General features: G+C 43.2%; 3 protein-coding genes across 4 annotated transcripts; 2 read left to right on the forward strand and 1 right to left on the reverse strand.

Moving 5' to 3' along the window:
- The first annotated feature begins 343 nt into the window (after positions 1 to 343).
- Positions 344 to 3,579, forward strand: LOC4339061 (uncharacterized). The gene is made up of 3 exons (XM_015783618.3): positions 344 to 1,625; positions 2,806 to 2,887; positions 3,167 to 3,579. Exons 1-2 carry the CDS (start codon positions 389 to 391, stop codon positions 2,868 to 2,870), a joined length of 1,302 nt encoding a protein of 433 aa, XP_015639104.1. The 5' UTR covers positions 344 to 388; the 3' UTR covers positions 2,871 to 2,887; positions 3,167 to 3,579.
- A 1,050-nt stretch (positions 3,580 to 4,629) lies between these two features.
- LOC4339062 (GDSL esterase/lipase At2g31550) lies at positions 4,630 to 6,554 on the reverse strand. The gene is made up of 3 exons (XM_015783615.3): positions 5,888 to 6,554; positions 5,287 to 5,542; positions 4,630 to 5,088 (listed from the first exon to the last, which is right to left on the reverse strand). Exons 1-3 carry the CDS (start codon positions 6,518 to 6,520, stop codon positions 4,895 to 4,897), a joined length of 1,083 nt encoding a protein of 360 aa, XP_015639101.1. The 5' UTR covers positions 6,521 to 6,554; the 3' UTR covers positions 4,630 to 4,894.
- Positions 6,555 to 8,986: 2,432 nt separating this feature from the next.
- On the forward strand, positions 8,987 to 17,652 carry LOC4339063 (UTP--glucose-1-phosphate uridylyltransferase 3, chloroplastic). 2 transcript variants are annotated; one of them, XM_015784074.3, is made up of 17 exons: positions 8,987 to 9,820; positions 10,065 to 10,218; positions 10,366 to 10,515; positions 11,023 to 11,184; positions 11,324 to 11,496; positions 11,584 to 11,650; positions 11,810 to 11,976; positions 12,470 to 12,628; positions 13,646 to 13,737; positions 13,841 to 13,935; positions 14,582 to 14,659; positions 15,618 to 15,713; positions 16,386 to 16,460; positions 16,544 to 16,635; positions 16,716 to 16,878; positions 16,988 to 17,048; positions 17,270 to 17,652. In XM_015784074.3, exons 1-17 carry the CDS (start codon positions 9,117 to 9,119, stop codon positions 17,380 to 17,382), a joined length of 2,601 nt encoding a protein of 866 aa, XP_015639560.1. In that variant the 5' UTR covers positions 8,987 to 9,116; the 3' UTR covers positions 17,383 to 17,652. The 2 variants fall into 2 exon arrangements, with proteins under 2 accessions (XP_015639560.1, XP_015639561.1); XM_015784075.3 differs by lacking the exon at positions 14,582 to 14,659.
- The last annotated feature ends 3,560 nt before the right edge of the window (positions 17,653 to 21,212 follow it).

A 21,212-nucleotide genomic window follows, 5' to 3' on the forward strand; every position in this document is an offset into this window, starting at 1 on the left:
CTGTATTAAATTTTAGTTTTTCTAATTTCTGTCAACGTCGCATTGAAGTTAACACTAAATGTCAAATTCATAAATATGAAAAATTCTCTCCTGTTTTCAACCATTTCCTTAAGTAAAAAAAACGTTTCCGACCGATTTCTTCTCCACCATTCCCATTTCCTAGTGAATCATCTACATACTGTACTGAACTACTGACTGAGAATCTGAGATGGAGCACGCCTTCTCTGCCCGTGACTGCCGTGAGGCCATGACATCACCACTACGCAGAAAACTCCGTGCACCGAGTCCACAAACACCCACAGTCCCTCACATCTCTCCTCTTGTCCTCGAAAAGCACAAGTGCAGAACCCTCTCGGCCTCCTTTCTCTCTCTGTCTCTCTACTCCAAAATGCTCTGCCACCGTGGCCTCTCCGCCGTCGCCTCCGGCCGTCTCCGCCGCGCCCTCACCACCGCCGCCTCGCGTCCTCCGTGGGCGCTGATCCACCGGATCTCGACAGCGGACGGGTCCACCGGAGCCGGCGTGTCGCTCGCCCTCGCGCCGCCCCCGCGCGCCTCCCGCGTCACCATCCCGGCGAAGGCCATAGCGCTCAACGACCGCCCGATCAGCGCCGACGAGAGCCGCGTCGCCCTCCGCGGCCGCGGCGTCCTCGCCGCGAGCGGCGACGGCCTCCTCCTCGTCTACACCTTCAAGGCCTGCTTCCGTGGCCCGGCTCACCCCGTCCCGGAGCTTCCGCTTGACGTCATCATCCCAGAGCTCGCCAGGACCACCGTCGAGACCACCTACGAGCACTTCGCGAGCTTCGTCTGCAACCCGCTCACCGGCGAGCTCTTCCGGCTGCCGGACTTCGACGGCACGGAGAACACCGTGGACGTCCACCACACCGGCATCCTCACCCAACGCGACGGCGGCGGCGAGGACGGGCCGCCGAAGAGGTACGCCGCAGCGCAGCTCAGCAACGTCGACGGCGACGACGAGGGCCGGCGATTCCTGCTGCGCAGGTACTCCTCGGAGACAAGGGAATGGAGCAAGCTGGTCATGCCGTCTCCGCTGCCGCCCGGGCGGGCAATGGGAATGAACCACGAGGTGGTGGCATTCGGTGGCCGGCTGTGGTGGGTGGACGTGAGCTGGGGCGCCGTCGCTGTCGACCCGTTCAGCCACCGGCCTGAGCCCCGTTCCATCAAGCTGCCGGCAGGTAGCATCCTCTCTGAGAAACCGTGCTCGAGAGAGATGGAACGAATCGTCAAGCACCGGCGAATGGGGGTCAGCAACGGCAAGCTGCGCTACGTCGAGGTCTCCGATCAGGAGCCGTTCGTTGTCATGTCGTTCACGCTGGACGACGAGAGTGGCCACTGGACGCTGGATCACCAGGTGGCGCTGTCTACGCTCGGGGCCAAAGGGGGATCTCCTAAGGGGATACCGTACATCGGTGCCATTGATCCGTTTAACGCGGATGTCCTGTACCTCGCGATTGAGAGGGTTAGTGTTAGCGTGGACATGCGCTTGAAGAAGGTGATTCAGTGCTCTGAGCTATGCAGCGACGTTTTCCCGACAGTGAGCTCGTCAGGTGTCTTGCTTCCATGTGTGCTCCCACCGTGGCTCGATTCTTTCCCGATCCCTAATGCAGGTAACTCAATGAATGCGTGTACGTTTTTTAGTCAATTTTGCTGCATTGTGCATTTTGTTTGGCGGCCCTGGAATTTGTTTATGTACACGTTTCTTGAAGCGTCTGAACATTTTCGATATCGACCAAAGCCTTAGTTATAAAGAAGAGTAATTCTACGGTACTTTAGGAGGTACCATGAGGTACCAAAATTTTAGTGTAAATTTTGGTACCTCATAGTACCTAGGTATCATGAGGTACCAAATTTACAATAGAAAAAATGGTACTTCATGGTATCTCCTCAAGTACCATAAAATTGCCCTATAAAGAAAGTTTCTTGGAGATGTTTAACATGTTACTACTAGCTTAGCTCATTATCTAAAAAAAAACTACTAGCTTAGCTTGTGGAATTAAAGTGTTTTTCTTGCTGTCATAAGTGGGTTTATTAGAATAATCCTATTGTAGTCTACATTATGTTTCTCAGTTCTCATGAACCTGTTGATACTTTTGTGTCTTCATAATATCACTCTCTGTTCTTTACAAAATGTGTATGAAATTTCACCGGATCCATCTTGGCTCTGGGCTACACTACTGATTACAGTCAGTGAGTCAGACTGTGTTCTTCCCTTAAAAAAGGAGAACTGCGCTACAATATAACAGTAGGCACATTTAGGAATTTGCTACCAAGTAACAACTGCTCCCTCCAGTTAAGTATACTAGACATTTAGGACAGCTTAGTTGTGCTATTATGAAGTATATTCTGTTGTCCTAAACGTCATGTAAACATGACTGGAAGGAGTATAAAGTTCCGGTGTAAATTTTTTTTATCTGCTGTTTGTGAAATTTAAATTTGAACCTTCTTCTAAATTATGCTTACATGTTTATGTAAAGTCAAGCTTAAAAGGCACATGTTAAGATGATTCATACTCTAGGCCTCTTTATGTGTTTATTTGAGTTTCTCAGATATAAGTTATCAGTTATGTTAAAATATTTATATTTTCTTGTGTTAATGGCAACATATTGATATGCTGAGACAAATACTCATAAGCCTCTGTCAGTATCATTGACTAGCTCAATTATTACTATATGACTGTATGTAGTGCAGAACTGCACACAAATCGACATGTTATAACTCATTTGTGTTGATTGCAACTGTTGGCCATTGCTCAAGTTTTGTGCTTACATTCAAAGATCAACCTTTCAGGCAAGAACAATATGAAAAATGAGACGCTGGCTGACATTCTGGTCCGTTCAGACAGAGGCAAGTAAAGATGATGTTTATTAGGGTAAGTACGTTATTTGTCCCAATAGTCCTTGTTTTCTATAGCAAGTATGATTGACTGCTTAAAAACTGAAAATTGTGAAATTGTGAGTGTCATAATACTGGGCTTAAGCGTGCCTGACCTTCTTTCTTGTCTTAAAAAAATATATTTATCCAGAATTGCAGATGATAACTCACTTTTTTTTTAGTTTTTTCCAAATTAACACAGAATAATTGTCATTTTCCAAACAAATTTTCATATGACTATTCATGTGTCCATAATGTTTCCTGTTTGCTTTTTCAGGTTATTAATATTAAGACAGGAATTTTGATGGATTAGGAAGCTTATAGTGGTAGTTGCCAAACTCACTTTTTTGGGGGAAAATTTGGAGACAAGGAGAAGTTTGCTTTTAGGGGCTTGATGATAAACTATTTTATTTTTTGGGAAAATTATGGGAGTTTCGTCAGTTATTTTGGGGTTTGCCTGCAGACCTGTTATTCGTAGTAGAATGGCGATTCTATCAGCGAGTCATAACCGTCACAGTTCAGTAACACACTTTCTATGGATAGGTCTCTGCATGTTCTTTAGATCGTGACAGATCAATTAGGGCCTCCTTATTCTTCCTGTTCAGTAAGATTTAGGAGTCTGTGATTGTACTGTTTGACTGTTTGAACATATCAGTAATTCAGTATATGCAGGGCCAAATGTGAAGAAAATATCCATGCGCTTGATTTCTAATCTAGATATACTAGTAGACAATGTAAATGGCAAATCAATCTGTTGTCTGTGACTGCGACTATGAGATGGCTCACAATTCCTTTGAATAAACCAAACTGAATTAAAATTAACCCTGTGTACACATCCTGCACTGAATATCTGCCCACTCTACGGGCATCATCAATGTTTGTGGTGTAGTGTAACCTTAATAAGCCATTGTTAAAGCCATACTAACAATATTATGGTTAGAATTTAGCCATAAGATGGGCCCACATAGAATGGAAAAATAATTGTTTCATCTCTTGTTCATGAAGTGAATGAAAGAGAAAATATTTTCTTTTTGCTTGTGGTAGACCTTAAGCATAAGGTGCACCCTAAACTAATGCTACTTTTCACAATGTATATGGCTCACTTTACAAGTGCAATCATTGACTTAAGGTTACCTTTTTCATACATTGTGGTTGCCCCTAACCCTATACGGATGGACCAACTAATAACATATGTATGCAAAAGAGTAAAGTCCATCACCGGTCCCTAAATTGTACTGTTGTGTCATTCCGGTCCCTAAACTCGCAAATCGACCGTTCAGGTCCTCAAACTTGTTCGACTGTGTCATCCCGGTCTCTAAACTTGCAGATTACTCATTTAGGTCCTCCAACTTGTTCAGTTGTGTCACCCCGGTCCCTAAACAGTACGGTCTAAAAACTTTATATCAAAAAATAATTCATAACTTTTTCATGTGAACTCTAATGAAGACAAACTTTATATTAAAATTGTAGCCCTTGACGTGACCTACAACTTTGTAGTTTAAAAGTTTTTGAATTAAAACTGTTTAGGGTCCCAAAATATTGTTGCATGTTTATAGATTTTGAAATTTTAATTTTGAAATTACATTTTGGGACAAAAAATGACTTAAAATAAAAAAAAATCAACTACAAAGTTGTAGATCGCGTCGAGGGCTACAAGTTTGATATAAAGTTTGTCTTCATTAGAGTTCACATGAAAAAGTTATGAATTATTTTTAAATATAAAGTCTTTAGACCGTCCTATTTGACCCAGATGATATTCAAATCCAAGTTTAGAGACCGGGGTGACACAACTGAACAAGTTGGAGGACCTAAACGAGTGATCTGCAAGTTTAGGGACCGAGATTTGCGAGTTTAGGGACCGGGATGACACAGCGGTACAAGTTTAGGGACCGGTGATGGACTTTACTCTATGCAAAAACTCTATAGCTACTGAACCATGCATATCTATTATTCTTAATAATTAGTTTAACACACTGGACACTAAACTATGCTACGGACCATCTAATTACTGCATGAGCTGCGGCACGTGCGACTTGACGATCTCATCGGCGAGAGCCTTGTAGGTGGCCTGCGTCGGGTGCACGGAGTCGAAGAACATGTACTGCGACGGCGACTGGCACTGCGGCAGCGCGCTGGTGCAGAGCGCCCCCATCTCCATCATCCCCGTCCCGCAGCAGCCGAGGCTCGCCTGGGTGAAACCTGCAATATCACACACACACACACCATGATCAAATAAATCAAAAGTTCACCGGATGCAACGTGATCTTGTGCATGAGTACTCCCTTATTCTCCAAAAAAAAAACTCGATTCGTTGTACTAGGTTAGGTTATGTCCCATCGTTATTTAAGGTTAGTTTTTTTTTGGACGGAAGGAGATCAGATGAGGAGCATTGCTCACCGTATTTCTTGGGGTTCTCGGCCATGTCCTTGAGAGGGGTGTAGATGTCGACGTAGGCGATCTTGGCGCCGGGTGAGTCGGCCTCCAGCTTGGAGAGTGCCTTCTGGAGCGCGGCGTTGTACCGCTCCGCCGCCTCGTTCTGCTCCGTGACGCAGCCTCCGGAACCCGCCCCGCGGAGGCTCTTCTGCACCGGGAGGCAGCCCAACGGCGGCAACCCGGCCACCATCATCTTCCGAGCCCCCATCTTGTACAGGCTCTGCACGGTCAATAATAACACACAAAGGCATTGTGAGTTTTAACTTTTGATCATGAAGATGAGTATGTCATCCTCTTTGGCATAGCTGCGGATTCAAGATTTTTTTTTTTTAGAGATGGATAATTTTAGCTCTACAAGTCTATAATATTAGATCTACGATTACGTTGATAATATTTGGATAAATCATTTTGTTTCTATTTTAGATGAAATTTAAAATTCTAAACCACTATAATTTAACACACAAATTTCAACTCTACCGTGAATCTAAGATCTAAAGTGACCTATGTAAGATTGAAAGAAGATCAGATCAAAGAGAGAGAGTTGTGATGTGTAGATTGATCTGACGTTGAGGTTGGACTGGAGAAGGCCGATGAGGTAGTCGCCGTACTGGTCGACGGTGGGGAAGTTCGTGGCGCGGAACGGCAGGAGGTAGTACATGGTGACGTCGTTGGTGCCGGCGGAGATCACGTACAGGGACTTGCCGGCGATCTCGTCGGACTTGGGCGAGCCAATGTGTCCGAGGAGCTCCTGGAAGTCGTTGAGCTGCGAGCCGAACGTGGACACCAGGGCGTTGTTCGCGGTCAGGTCGTCGAGGCCGGAGCCGCCCGACGCGAAGCTGACGCCGGTGGAGGCGTCGGCGACGGCGAGGCCGCTGGAGTGGTACGCCGGGAGGAGGTCCTTGATGCCGAGCGACGAGACGATGTAGTCGGTGATGAGCTTGCCGTCGGTGAACCGGCCCGTGGCCGCGCCGCCGGGGAAGTCGCGGCCGTAGGGCGCGTGGTCGGCGCGCACCAGCGTGGCGAGGCGGTTGTTGTTGCCCGGGTCCAGCGTCGAGTCGCCGAACGCGAACACCGCCGGGACGCCATGCCCGGCCGCAGCCGGCGCTGGCGCGGACGAAGCGGCGGCGCAGGGTGGTGGCGACGAGAGGAGGATGGCGGCGAGGAAGATCGCAACGACGGTGGCTAGCGACGGCGCCATTGCTACGAGAGTGAAGCGATCTCGAGGTGGTTTGGTGTGTGTTCATGGGGTCGGGTACCTGGTCGCCTTATATAGTGGCGGGGCGATGAGAGATTTACGCGTGCAGGAGATTTAAATTTTTCAAACGAAGGTGTAATCGTTTCGTTAAGACATCGAGCTTTTTCGTTCCCGCCTTATCTCCAACAGCCAAAGCTCTCGTGCTGTTCGTTAAGACATGCTCGATCAAAGTGACCGGTGCATGCACGTGTGTTTCATCAGTCGTTTTAACTCAAATGTTTTCCTTTTGTGATACGGTTGGAATTTGAATTGAGGAGCTGATAATTAAGTGCTGGGTTTATCTGCAGCTCTGGCCTGATTGAATTGCTTTCCGTGTGCCCTGTGTACACGGTTGAGGATACACCTAAACTCTATCAACAGGAAACATTGCAGATGTAATAATGCTTCCAACATCTAAACTTTGTTAACACTAATGATTTTTTTTGGCATTCTTATCTTTAACAATTTACCGTATTGATGTTAAACACTACCTTTTGAGTCTGGTGCTGGGAGCCTGGGACCGTAACGATGGCGTTCCATCCAAATTTCTTTGGGCCTCTCCTCCCCAAAAATATCTCTTTGGGCCACCTTGCTTAGCCCAAGTCAAATACTCAAACCAGAAGGCCTGAGCCCTCGTTTCGGAGGCCCAATTTCTGGCTTACATTGATCAAAGAACAAAATTTGGAAAAAGTACACCGAAGGTCCCTCAACTTGTCATCGAGTTACCTTCTCAAAAAAAAAAAAAACTTGTCATCGAGTTAAAAAACATCCTCAAACCGCAAAACCAGATATCCGGCGTCCCTTAAATAGTCAAAACTGGTCACAATACGTCTTTCGGTGGTTTTGACCCCGGCTTTGGCCTACGTGGGGCTGAGTCAGCGTGGAACCCACATGGGCCCCACATGTTAGGGTGATCCACATCATCACCCTCCCTCTTTCTCCTCTTCTCTCTTTCTGGGCGAGGCAAAGCGGTGGGTGCAGAGACCGGTAGGCGAGGCGGGAGAGAAGATGGCGGCGGGCCGCAACGGTGGCCTGCGGCGGGGAAACACAGCGACACGGCGCCGGCGGCTACGTGGGAGAAGGGGAGGGCGGCGGCAACAGTAGCACAGGGGAAGAGCGAAGAGGACAGAGGGGAGCATGGTGCCAGCGACGTCAGACATCGGAAAAGGGGCAACGTGGCGACAGGCGAGATATCAAGACCGCTCTTGGCAAGATGACGTGAGCGACAGGAGGGGCTCTACGAGGTTCACCTGCGCTGGGGGACGATGACGGCTTGGGGTAGTCGCGGCGCCACGCCTGGTCGGAGGCCGCCTCGGCATGCGCTAGCAAGAGGAGCGTCGGCACACCAAGAGCGGTCTCGCCCGCTACCGCCGCCGCTCCGCCCGCGTCCGGAACCGCTGCTCACCCGCCGTCGCCTCTCCGTAGCCGCGCTTGCCTGCCGACGCCGCCACACCGCCTGCTCGACATCGCCATTGTCGTCCAAGTCGAGCCCTAATGAGCCGCTCGCCCCTCTAGCTTCCAGCGACGGCGACGCCCTTTAGCTCCTGGCAACGACGACGCTTGGTCCTGGAGAGCTACCGCCGTCGCGCCTGTCCCTGCCTCCCGCCTCACCGCCGCCACCAAGCCGAAGCCGAGACCAGTCTTCCCCGTGCCTCCCCACCATCGTAGCATTGGTCCTCAAGCGCCCTCATGGCGTCGCCCTCCTCGCTGCATTCCTCCCGCCTTGCCGCCACCGCCAAGCCAAAGCCGACATCGGATTTGTACTTGGGAGGAGCTCACCAGCCTCCCAGCGTCCACGCCCGCCGCATCGTGCCCATCCTCTTCGTCCCGCACACGTTTGTGTCATCTCTACGTGCTTCCCCACTGTGACCGCCACCGTCGTGGCACCGCGCTCCTTCTCTCCTGCCTCGCCCTGGCCAGCTTGTAGAGAAGTGTGTGTGAGAGAGAGAGATGATGACGGGAGAGAAAAGGGGAAAGAAGGATAGGAGGCTGACGTGGATAACCTTGACACGTGGGGCCCACGCTGACTCAGCCGCCACGTAGGCCAAAACCAAGGGTCAAAACCACATAAGGATCTATTGTGACCAGCTTTGATTAGTTAAGGGACGCCGGATATCTGGTTTTGCGGTTTGAGGATATTTTTTAACTCGATGAGAAGTTGAGGGACCTTCGGTGTACTTTTTCCTCAAAATTTTCCATTTTTTTCTGATCCATACACAGTAATGGACCCATATTTTTGGTCTTACCAAACAGGCCCTAAATGGGCTACGAGCAACGAAGTTTCAAGAAGCAGCCCACGGCCCCACCAGAAAACAGCAAAAAGATCACCTGACAAGTGACAACCGGCGCGCCGGGCGCGCGTCTTCCGCGACGCCCGCGCGCACGCAGGGGTACCCGAGATTCCGCCCGAGAGCATATGCCCCCTTCGCTTTCGCTCTCGCGGTCTCGCCGTCCTCCTCTTATCCATTCTCTCCCTCGTTCTCAAGTCTCACCTCTCCCCCCCCTCCTCCCGCCCGCTCGCTCTCCACCACCACCACCTCCTCTGCTCTCCACTCCTCGCATGGCCTCTCGCACGCTGCCTCCACCCCACCTCCGCCTCGACCTCTGCTCGCCCCGCCTCCCGCCGCTCCGCTCCCCCGGCTGCCGCCGCCGCCGCCGCCGTGGACGTGTCCTCTCCGCGCTCTCCTCCCCATCCCCGTCCCCGTCCTCGGCCTCCCGCTCGCAGAGCGTCTCCACCGCGCCACTCGAGCGAGGGGTTGGGCCCGGGCCGGCCACCTCCCGCGAGCAGCCGCGCGGCGGCGGGGACCTGGCGCTCGCGGCGGAGCTCGCGCGCCTCTCCGCCCTGCGCGCGCGCCTCCGCGGGGCTCGCTCCCTCGCCGACAAGCTCCGCGCGCTCGACGCCGAGACCCGGGTGGTCGAGTTCTTCGGGGAGGGGTCGAATGGTGGGGTTCTGGGCGCGCTCGAGCCGCGGGAGGTGTTCCTGCTCAAATGCCTAGTCGCCGCCGGCCAGGAACACGTGCTCGGCGCGGAGCTCGACTGGGACGGTCGCGGCCACGAGCACCATCACCACCATAACGGCGGGAGCGATGGTCGGAGCGCCCTGCGGCAGGCGCTGTCTAGCTTGGCTGCTTTGGTCGGCAAGTGGAGCTCGGAGGGAGTGGTGGAGGGTGTGGCGGAGAGCGGGGAATCGGAGCTTCTCCGGCGTCTGCTCAAATTCCTCGGCGACATCGACGTGTTCTATGACTGCATTGGAGGCATCATCGGGTGAGAAACTGAGAATTGCTTGTTTGCTGCTTTGCTTTAGTTGTAGACTTAGTAAAACGAGGGATTAACTAAAGTTGCCAAGCAATCCTGTGCTCCTGGCCAAAATCTGGGAGTTGGTAACCTTATTGCCATAGCTTGTTTGTACTCTAGTGCAGTGCTCTTTAAAACATCACTAAAATTTAAACAATGTTTTGCTTTCACCCTGATATCTGAAACACTATCGGTATTCCTTTATTGGTTCCAGCTATCAGATTATGGCATTGGAGTTGCTTTCAGCCTCGAAGGACCACAAGCACCGGCCTAGCAAACACAAGTCTATTGACTTCCATGTTCCAAGTGGACTTAATCTATTGGAAGATACGGAATATGCATCTCAAGCTGCTCTGTGGGGGATTGAGGTTACTTCCTAGTCTACATTACCTAAAATTGACCAAAGAGATCAATAGCATAGTCCGTGCGATTTGTGGTCTGATTTTTTTAGTGCGGGACATTTTGTCAAAGACATTACATTCTCTTTAGATGAACTGAAATTTGACCGTTTCTAGGGTTTGCCAGAACTAGGAGAGATTTATCCGATTGGTGGTGCTGGTGATCGTCTTGGTTTAGTGGACTCGGATACTGGTGAATCCCTCCCTGCTGCATTGCTTCCTTATTGTGGGAGATCTCTATTAGAAGGCCTCATACGTGATCTGCAGGTACTTCTGCTAAGTATATGGAACTTTTGTTTATTTGTAATATTTTTACTGAGGGTATCACTTGAAAGTTGAAAACAATAGGGGATTGACTGGCTTAGCTTTCAGGTTATAAGACTTTCTAGCATTGCCCATATTCATATAGATGTTAATAAATCTAGGCACACGTATATGTCTCGATTCATTAACATATATGTGAATGTGGGCAATGCTAGAAAGTCTTATAATATGAAATGGAGGAAGTAGAAACCACCTGGTTTGCTCCTTCCGCATTCTATTTATGCAGTACACCTCATTAGGTGACACTAACTTCTATATGAAAAATATTCTAGCAAACCACATTTATGTAATGTTCTTTCACAAGGATTGAAAAGGGTGTAAAGTGTCTATGGTTACATATGTATTACTTGCATAACTTTTCCTTTGTAGCACTCTGTCATGAGAAATTTAAAAAGGTTCAAAGAACTATGACCAGTAATATAATTGTGTGAATGGCACCATATTTGGCAGGCTAGGGAATTTTTGCATTTCAAGATTTTTGGGAAACAATGTATAACTCCTGTCGCGATCATGACAAGCTCTGTGAAGGATAACCATGAGCATATAACTGCAATATGTGAAAGACTTGAATGGTTTGGCAGAGGCCGTGAGAATTTCCGCTTATTTGAACAGGTATATAATCAAGATTTCTAGTATTTATTTATTTATTTATTTATTTATTGGTGTGTGTCTTTCTAGTCTGTAAAATCGGTACTCATTCTGTCCAAAACTATGGTACAGTGCTAACTAAATCTCATCATGACTTTTATAGCCTTTGGTACCTGTAGTAAATGCTAAGGATGGTAAATGGTTAACCAGCGGAGCACTTTTTCCTGTTGGTAAGCCTGGTGGTCATGGTGCTATTTGGAAACTTGCATGTGATAGAGGTATATTCCAATGGCTTTACCAAAATGGCAGAAAAGGCGCAACTGTACGTCAAGTCAGGTTATCCTAAGAATCAAATGTTTGTTAATCATTGTCAAAACATATTATTTGGAAAGGAAGTAACTGTGCATGTCTTGTAATTTTCAGCAATGTTGTGGCTGCAACTGATTTAACACTGATGGCATTGGCAGGAATAGGCCTGCGTCACGATAAGGTAAAAGTTTTCCCAGGGGTAATATGAAACTCTTTTTCATTTTACCTTTTGAGTGTTCCATATTAGCTACTGATGCAAATCCTGGCTGCCATGTTAACTTTGCACCTTTGAATTCAACTATTGTGTTCTCTTTCCATATTCTGACATATCATACTCCAGAAATTAGGTTTTGCGTCTTGTGAACGAAGACCAGGTGCTACTGAAGGGGTAAATGTACTAATCGAAAAAGAAAACCAGGATGGACAATGGGCATATGGTATCACTTGCATTGAATACACTGAGTTTGAAAAATATGGCATCCCAGAACCAACAGTAACAAATGGCAGGTAAATATTTCTTTCAATTTTATCCAACCGCGTACTTATTTTTCTGCTCGTGATGCTTTACCCTTCCTCCTGTTTTAATTTTCCTATATATTAAATTGTTAATCATACTGGAATGTTCATATGATTAGGAAGAAATTTGATGGCTAATTTTAATATCTTAATAAATGCGAGTTATAAACTTAGGTTCTTAGTATCAAAACTGTAACAGAAAGGTTTATGAAGCAGTCTTCGAGAGTGATACTTTCTGTTGGTAAAAGTATCAAGGGGAAAAAAAATCAAGATTCCAGAACAATACCAATAGTTTGTGTTACTTTGACTTTTGGAAATAGTAAATGCAATGCAAGTATGCAAACCTACCTGAATATTAAAATATTGATGCTGTATGGCAACATATACTTTATCTGCTTCACCCTTTATGTTTGATGCATATGAATAAGGCTGTTTTCCTTTTATAGGTATTGACATTTTATCATCTATACTTTTCTTAATTTAGTTTGCAGGCTAACTATCCAGCAAATACAAATATACTATATGTTGATCTGCAAGCAGCAGAGGAAGTTGGTTCGCGCAAAAATGCTAGCTGTTTACCCGGAATGGTGCTAAATTTGAAAAAAGCTGTGTCATACTTGGATCATCTGGGCTTTGAGTGTAGGTACTTGCTTTCCAATAAATTCACTTTAGACTTCTGGTCCATCTATAAGCACCGTTGCATTTTATTTGTACTTGTACAGTTTGGGTCATGGTTCTTACTAGTGCACTTAGGCTTATGTTTCTATCTTAAAGTATAATTAATTTCCAAACATATATCAAAATCATGCTGATTTCTGTGGTATCCACATAAAGAAAGAAAAATCCACGTCAAGAAATGATACAGTGGCAAGCATGGGCGCTTCATAACATATTTGCGCGATTGCTTATAATGAAAGCAGTTGTTTTACTCTATTCATGTTGGCATAAACTCCCTGAGTATAGCTTGGTGGTTTTTTGTAGCAAGGGCATGAAACCTGAAATAATTTAGTGACTTCATATAAGAATTCTACATATGCAAGAAAGTCAAATCGGACCAAAGATAAAACTGAATGTTTCTATCAACTGAAGATTGAGTCACCATTTTATCCTAATTGTTTGGTGCAGATTGACCACTTAACTCCTCTTTTGGTTTGGAATGAATTGGTGCATTATGCTTTCTATAGTTGAATCACGCCTCAAAAGCTATCCTTTTCTGTTAGTTAGAGAAAAAAATGGTATCCCACATAATGCTTCAATTTGTTTATCTTTGCGGTTACATGTCAATGTCCCTCTGTCATGCCATATAGAAGTACTGTTAGTTTGAACAGGTGCAAAGATTCAATTTAACAAACATCAAAGGCTTTCCTAGTCTCAATTTCCATAGCTCCTCATTCGTGTCTTAATTTCCCCAGATATTTAGGAACTCTGCTGTTTAAATTATTATTATTGTTTCAGTGTAGATATGCTTCTGAGCGATGGGTTCAATGATGTAGAATATATTTCTCTCATTTTGCGTAGTATTGATTACTCCATTTCTTGTGTAAGGTGGGCATTGGAGGCACATTAAAGATATTACCAAGTCTTGTTTAGTTTATTCAATTTACTACGATAGTATTATAGTATCTCTCTTCTTTAATGATTAACTTTTCCTCTCTTACAGTGCTGCTGGAGGCAGGTTAGAATGCACGATGCAAAACATAGCGGATAATTTTATGAACACATATAACTACAGGTGCAGTAAAGGAATAGAAAGTATGTCATTGTTTTCATATGTGATATTCATCGTGTATCCATCAAACTACCCTTTCCCCTTTGTTTGTTGGGATACTTGATGTTTAGCAATCTCATGTCACAGGTGAGCTAGACACATTCATTGTGTACAACGAAAGGAAAAAAGTCACTTCGTCAGCTAAAAGGAAGCTGAAATCAGAAGATAAGTCATTGCACCAGGTTAGTATACCATGCTTCTCAATCCAATTATTGGATTCTCATGTTTTCTTAATTTATAAAATCAACTACTGGGCGAAGCCTGGTAGTATACTTCTGTAACCTCCCCACCACCACCACACACACCCCACCACCACCAAAAATCCCCAAGTTGGTATATTTTCACAATTTGCCTGATGTCTGGTTGACCACACTGCAGATCCAAATAAGTGAATCAGAAATGACAAAATTGCTTGTTTATATTGATTGTGAAATCTGATTATTGTCATGACAGTTACTGAGAATTTCATTTGGTGGATCAGCACTTAGCAATATGTACTGCCAAAGTGCCAAGCGTTCAAAGTTATATGCTGGTGCTTGCATGAATGTTTGCCTGTCTAGAACTCTATATCATGCCTTTTATTATTGTTATAATAATATTTCTTTTCTACCCTGTAATTGAGCCCGTTTTGAACATAAAACTGTTGATTCATTAATTTATTTTGGGACTCAAAAGTGTGCATAGCATGATGACATTGATTCTAGATCTTTCTGGCATGCACTTGGTTGTGCAATTCGCTATTTCTTCTAAAACTTGCCATAATAACTTGAGCAACTGAAAGTTTCTCAAACTTGCATGTCACAAGTATACACTTTGCTTGCTTTACAGACTCCAGAGGGTTCACTCCTTGACATTATGCGTAATGCTTATGATCTCCTTTCTAGCTGCAATGTAAAGGTTCCCAAGGTAGATTTACTTTTGTTTTTTTTTCTTAATTTTATTTTTTTACATGTGACATGAATCGACATTCCATGTAATGCTAGCCTACTTCAGTAACACAGAACCTATGGTGTTATGGTTGGTTAACGCTGGTTGTAGTTCTACCTAGCAATAGTATTTTAGTTGATATTTTGAAACTTTAAAACTTGGTTCATTAAAATGTCATCCAGTAAGGTAACATGAATATCTATATTTGGAAGTATCAACTTTCTATTTCGTATTGATTTCATTAAACCGAAACAATATTACATTCACATGAGAACAAATCAACAGACTCAAATTTGTTTGATAGATATGGTTATCTGATTTACTTCTGCTGTTAGATAGAATAATGAAAAGATTAAAAAAAAATACTATGTAGTTTCAAATACCTGGATTCCTGGACCATTGCCTCATCTTGAGGTGGGGCCATATTGATGTTTAGTCAATTAATGGCAACATTGCAACTTAGTCACTTACTCCCTTCGTCCGAAAATATAAGCATTTTAGGACACTGACACGGTCTCCAAGATGTTACTTTGACTAACAATATCTATAGAAGTAAGATGTTTTAAATAAAAAGAGTTTATATTATGATAGTTTGTTTAATGATATATCTAATAACATTAATTTTATATGATTGATCTTTTTTATTTTTTTGTTATTAATGGTCAAAGTTAAAAATGTTTGACTTGTCACTATGCTAAAAATGCTTATATTTTGGGATGGAGGGAGTATGTGCTAGGGAGTAAAAGTTCCTGGTGACATGTTCTGCTGGAACATAAAATCTGTATATGAAAAATATTAGATGCCAATTGGATTCCAACTTCCTATGATTTTTTCAGTTGTCTGGTCAAAAGACAAACTTAGTGAGCACTGACCACTTATATTGTGCGTGGGCTACCTTTCTAATGGCTTATTTAAATTTATTCTTTCCTATTTTCAGGTCAAAGACAACTGTGAATACTTGCGTTCTGGACCACCTTTTCTTATATTTCTTCATCCTGCTTTAGGTCCATTTTGGGATATCACAAGGCAGAAGGTATGTTACTGAGTTACTGTAATTGTGTAACAGCAAATATGAAAACATGACTCTGAGGCTTTCTTCTCTAAACGAACATATTAACTACCTGCCTATTCCAAAATGGTAAACGTGCTGTGGCTTTCTTACCTATACGAATAGCTTAGCTACTTGCCTATAACTGCAACTGTCAAGGCACAATCGAGAAAGGCAGAGTTCTTTTTACCTGGGCCCCTTGATGCCCCCATATTCCTGTTTGTGCAGATATAATTTTTAGCAGATATATTGGCAGCAAATGCTTACATTTAGCTCCTGACTGTTTTTACTTTAAAAAGGCAGTCATTTGGACCTTAAAACAAAAACAAGTACTAGCACAGTATTTAATGCTCACGAGTGAATAAATGCCATTCTGCTGTTTCTTTAGAGAACAAGCTATTCTGCTGTTTTGTGCTGTTTCTTTGAGCTTGTTAGATAGGTTTGATAAATTGTTCATAGAAAAGGGGGCCAATTGCAGAAACTAGAAGCTGAATGATGGAGCAGTATGCGATACTCAGGCCATTGACACCCTATGTATTATATAATTTACATGCTTAGGTGCTAATAGTTACAATCTGAAACTGTTTATATATTGTCACTTTTATAGCTTAGTTATCTTTGACGGTCAGTTAGTAGCCTAAGTTTCCGTACATGCAGTTTGTAGGTGGCTCGGTCTCTCAAGGTTCAGAATTGCAAATAGAGGTGGCAGAATTTCTATGGCAAGATGTTGAGGTAAGTAGTAACCATCAAAGGACATAGTTTCCTTCTACATTTTCCTTTATATGGCAAACTAACTTTATTTGTTTAAGTTTTAGCTCGATGGAAGCCTAATCGTTTTAGCTGACAATATTATGGGTTCAACCAACAAGAATAATACTGGAGAACAAATAATGCACTATGGTGCCAGGTAAAATCCTTTCCTTGCACTCTTATCTGTAAACTCTTGTCCTGTACAGACGAAACTCAAAACTCCATGGTTGTTGAAAGGTGTGGGAGATGCAAACTGCAAAGTGTTAAAATTGTGAATAAAGGGATCAACTGGAGTTCTGCCAATAATGTCTACTGGAAGCATGATGTCGAGAGATCAGAATCTGTGAAGATCATTCTTCATGAAAATGCCGAATTTGAGGCAAAAGATGTTGTCCTTAAGGTGCAATTATTTATAAACACTTTGAATTCCATTATCTAAAAAATAAACACTTTGAATAGTGTCCCCGCTTTTTCTTTTTTCTTACTATTGTATATCCTTGTTCTACCAGGGTAACCATATCTTTGAAGTTCCCACTGGTCATAGAATGCGCATTGTTCAAGATGGACCAGGTTTGTTAATTACATGTCCTATTTTCCTCTTATCTTTGGTGCCATTTTGCGAAAAGGCTACCACCTTGACCTATTTTTCTACTAAGATTACTTGTGATGTGAAAAGAGTCGTGCATAATGCATCAGTTTTTCTCCTTGAAGTTTACTATTCAATAAACTACCTGTGCTGAAAACCTTTATTTTGTGTCTCATTGTATCTGACTGAATTTCTCTATCACCAGAATTTGTTGCTAAGTTAGATCCCATAAGCAAGGAAATGATGGACAGTGGAACCTGGTACTGGAAGTATGCAGTAGATGGAGCTCATGTGAAGTTGGAAATGGTAGAACTATAAGGGCATTATCAACACTAAATTCTTGATTCATTGATTTCCAGCTAGCTTAATCATATCGAGGGCACACGTGACTAATGAATTTTGTTGACTAAAGTCCATCCTGTAGTTGCTGTTGTAAAGGTTTTAGGTCTAAATAGATTGATGTACAGTGCACTTGAATATTAAGGCATGCTGTCAGCCTATTCTCTTACTCATTCAATAAGTGATGTACGGACAGAGATATTTATAAATGTTGAGGAGAATTCTCATTCTCCGAAATTCCCCCAAAAATGTCTCCTTTTGTTTCCATCACTGTTATATGTTATGAGCAACATTCAAGTTACAAACTTCCATTGTTTCAACCTTTGAGGTATGCTTGAATCAACTTATTTAGTAAAACGTCATTCTTTACAGCACCTTTTGTAAACATGTTACAACTTGTGCCTTGGGCTTTTACAGGACCTATTTATTTTGAAACAGCATGTCAATGATCTGGAGCATTGGTGATCAAAGTTGAGCTTGGCTGCTGCAGTGGGTATGGAAACTAAAAGTCAGGAGAAAGCAAATTGAGGGATTTGAGGTACTGTGCATGCTTGTTGATAAAGTTGGAATATTCAACACTGCCTGGATAGTTAAGATTGACAGTAACAGTTTATTGCATTGTGTTGGTGACTTGGTGGTAAATTACCTGGATATGAATAGCACAACAGTTACAGATAGTCAGAATTTGAACTATTATCCCCTTTTGACTGCTTTAGAATAATGATGCTGACGTGAATTTGACAAAGAAATGTTGTGTCAAACCTGTATGCGTTGCATGAACTGGAGTTGTCGGATGCAAATGGCTATTAGCTAATATTTTTAATTTACATATACCTAGAATGACTAAACCGTACTATACTGCTATGGTTTAATTGGATGATGTGCAATGCCTACAGAATAAAACAAGTATCCACTTGATGGATTAGTTCGCTCTCTACCACACAAAAGGAGTTAGGATTGGAGATCCATTTGCATTTATTATGTACATCTAGCAAAATAATACTATGCACATCCAGCAAAATAATACTATGCATTTGTCTAAACCTGTTACCTACATGTTCTATCTGAGCTTTTTATTCATGTATGACCACACGCTCGGTTTGAACAAGGCTGGAAAAAGTGTTTACTCTATGCTACCCTAAGAATTAAGGAAACATCATTTTCATTAGAATTGAGTTCCTATTTAAACTTTTGGTTGTTTTTCTCCAGAATGGGGTGGGGAAGGGAGGAGGGATGCATAATTAATACTAGCGTATTAAACAAACACCTGTGTCCAGATACCAAGGTACTAGTCATCACTGATGTAGTCAGCTAGATTCACTCTGCCTTGCCAGATCCAGGAGGCAAGCTTCTTGTCCCTCGAGCATTTCATTTCATTCATGTGTAGATGACTAAGGGCTGACCTAATTTGATTCCTTTATTGTGGATCAGCAGAAGTTTATATCAACTTGGCGTGGCTGATGCGTTCATTATTCAGCGGTGCTGCAGGATGGTGGACATGTCTCCCAGCACTTCAGCTCTCTCTCTCGGTAAGTGTTCTGGTGCACCTGGTCTCTCTCATATACCCCTCTTGGGGATGTGCAGTTTTTATACACTACTAGTACAGTAAATCATTATCCTGAAACTGGGGTTGCCCTGGTCTTTGCCACAACATGTATTCATATGCTTCAAATTGCTGCAAGCATTGTGTAATGCAAGTTGTGGCTACAAAATTGGGTGATTGACTAAACAAAGAAGTAGCAAACCATAAATGCTGGGATCTAATGTCGAGTCGACGGCCCCGGTTTTGGTTCATCAGAATCACCCTTACACGACGTGCAATTATATACTGGTACAACAAAATGGTGGATCTATAGTTTGGACTGAACATTAGTCATCTTGTCCAGTATTGTATTATACCTTGGCAACTTACTCTAGATTCCAAAAGAAAAAAACATTTTCACGTTGAGAATTACATTATATATTTGTGAATTGTGAGAATATTCTAGAGAAGATGAGATATACCCTATTGGGGCCGTATGATGGGAGACGAATAGACGATTGGGGTGGAGTTGGGGCAAGACTTTTTTTTTGAGAACCAGTTGGGGCAAGACTTGAGAGGGTGGGTATATCTTGTCCATGTTTTTTGCACATCTTTTCCCACTTTTCACCTTGTTTCTAGGGATGTCATATGTATATACGAGAAAATTGCATCTTGCACCAGGTCTATCCGCATATTTTGGATGACAATGTAATTAGTATTTGAAAACAAAAATTCGTAAAGCAAACTCTTCGGTCAGTGTACCAACGTACGTACAGTGTATACCGTTGTCAGTTAAAAACTTCAAGATAAGTGCTCGGGGGTAAGCCAAGAATAATCCAAAAAACACTTCAAACGGTTTTGACTTAAAAAAAGGTTCTGGTCTACAACAGCTTTCTTGGTCAGAAAGCGTGCCAACTGGCCACCATCTATAGTACATCGTCTCAAATCTAGAAATTGTTTTCTAGCATGAAACTAGTTGAATTTGCCGCAAAAATTGTTTGAAATAAAATTGTATCTCTTCTGCAACTATATTTCTATTTCTAAATTATATTTATGTTATGTATAGACGAGCTGATGTCAAATGTAGTCTTCGCCAACAAATGGTTTGTCACCGTATTTTTTTTGTCACAGAGTAAGGCTGTCTTTAGTTCCTTAAAAAAGTTGGAAGTTTGAAAAAAAAAAGTTGAAAGTTTATGTGTGTAGGAAAGTTTTAAGGGTAGTTGGGGATAAACTAAACACGGCAGTAGTCGGGTGGCTAAGCGGTGCCTACCTCGCCTAGCACCTCTTTTTAGAAACACACACATATTATGTAGTCAACAGTACTCTCCTGTTTCAAAAAATGTATGTCTAGATTATTTTATAGGATTTGAGTTTTTTTAGACAAAGGGAGTACTTCCTCCGTACCTGTAAAGGAAGTCGTTTTGTACAGCGACACGATCTCCAAAACACAACTTTGACTTCTTGTTTCTATAAAAATATTTATTGAAAAGTTATATATGTATACTTTTATGAAAGTATTTTTCAAGATAAATCTATTCATATAATTTTTACATTTTCAAACTTAACAACTTTAGAGTTATTCATGATTTATATTCCTAAGGTTTGGCTTAAACATTATCCTAAACGACTTTCTTTACGAGTACGGAGGGAGTATATATCATTATAATTTGCACCTACTTGTTATAAACGTAAATATTGTGATTTGCCACTCGAATGACGGTTCTAGTTGCATTTTTGCAATTTTCTAGTGGTAGTTTTGCAATAACGATTCAAAGTAGTGGTAAATTTACAATTGCCCCTAATTTTTAGACCTTGATTGGCTTCTTTCAGGCTGCTCAAGTGATTGGATTTTCTCTAACAGCCCTTTCCCATATGGAGCTGATTTTTTGGGATAGTTTGGAATATCCCATTATTCAAACATGCCCTTAGTATCTCCTGTTCGTGCAGGTAGTACATCGTATCTGCTCCGTGAGTTGGTTTCGTGCGCATCAATTACACTGTACTCCTTCTATAGTACAAGAGGAGATTCTTTTTTCAGAACAAGCTCAAATTCTAATACAAGTAGGATGATACCCAAGGTCCGATACAAGGAGGGTGGCGATACTGCTGAATCTACATGTCTATTCTCCACAAAGAAGCCAATCAAGGTTTGGACTTAGGAATCTCCTCAACTACCATCATTAAAAAGACAAAGTGGGCATAAAGAACACGAAAAACTCAAGTCATGTATCAGGCCTATTTATTTTCTTTTCCTTCAGGACAAACCAAGACATGCCACATCTATGAA

This window comes from Oryza sativa, chromosome 5 (assembly GCF_034140825.1).
Source record: "Oryza sativa Japonica Group chromosome 5, ASM3414082v1".
NCBI classification, from domain to species: domain Eukaryota; kingdom Viridiplantae; phylum Streptophyta; class Magnoliopsida; order Poales; family Poaceae; genus Oryza; species Oryza sativa.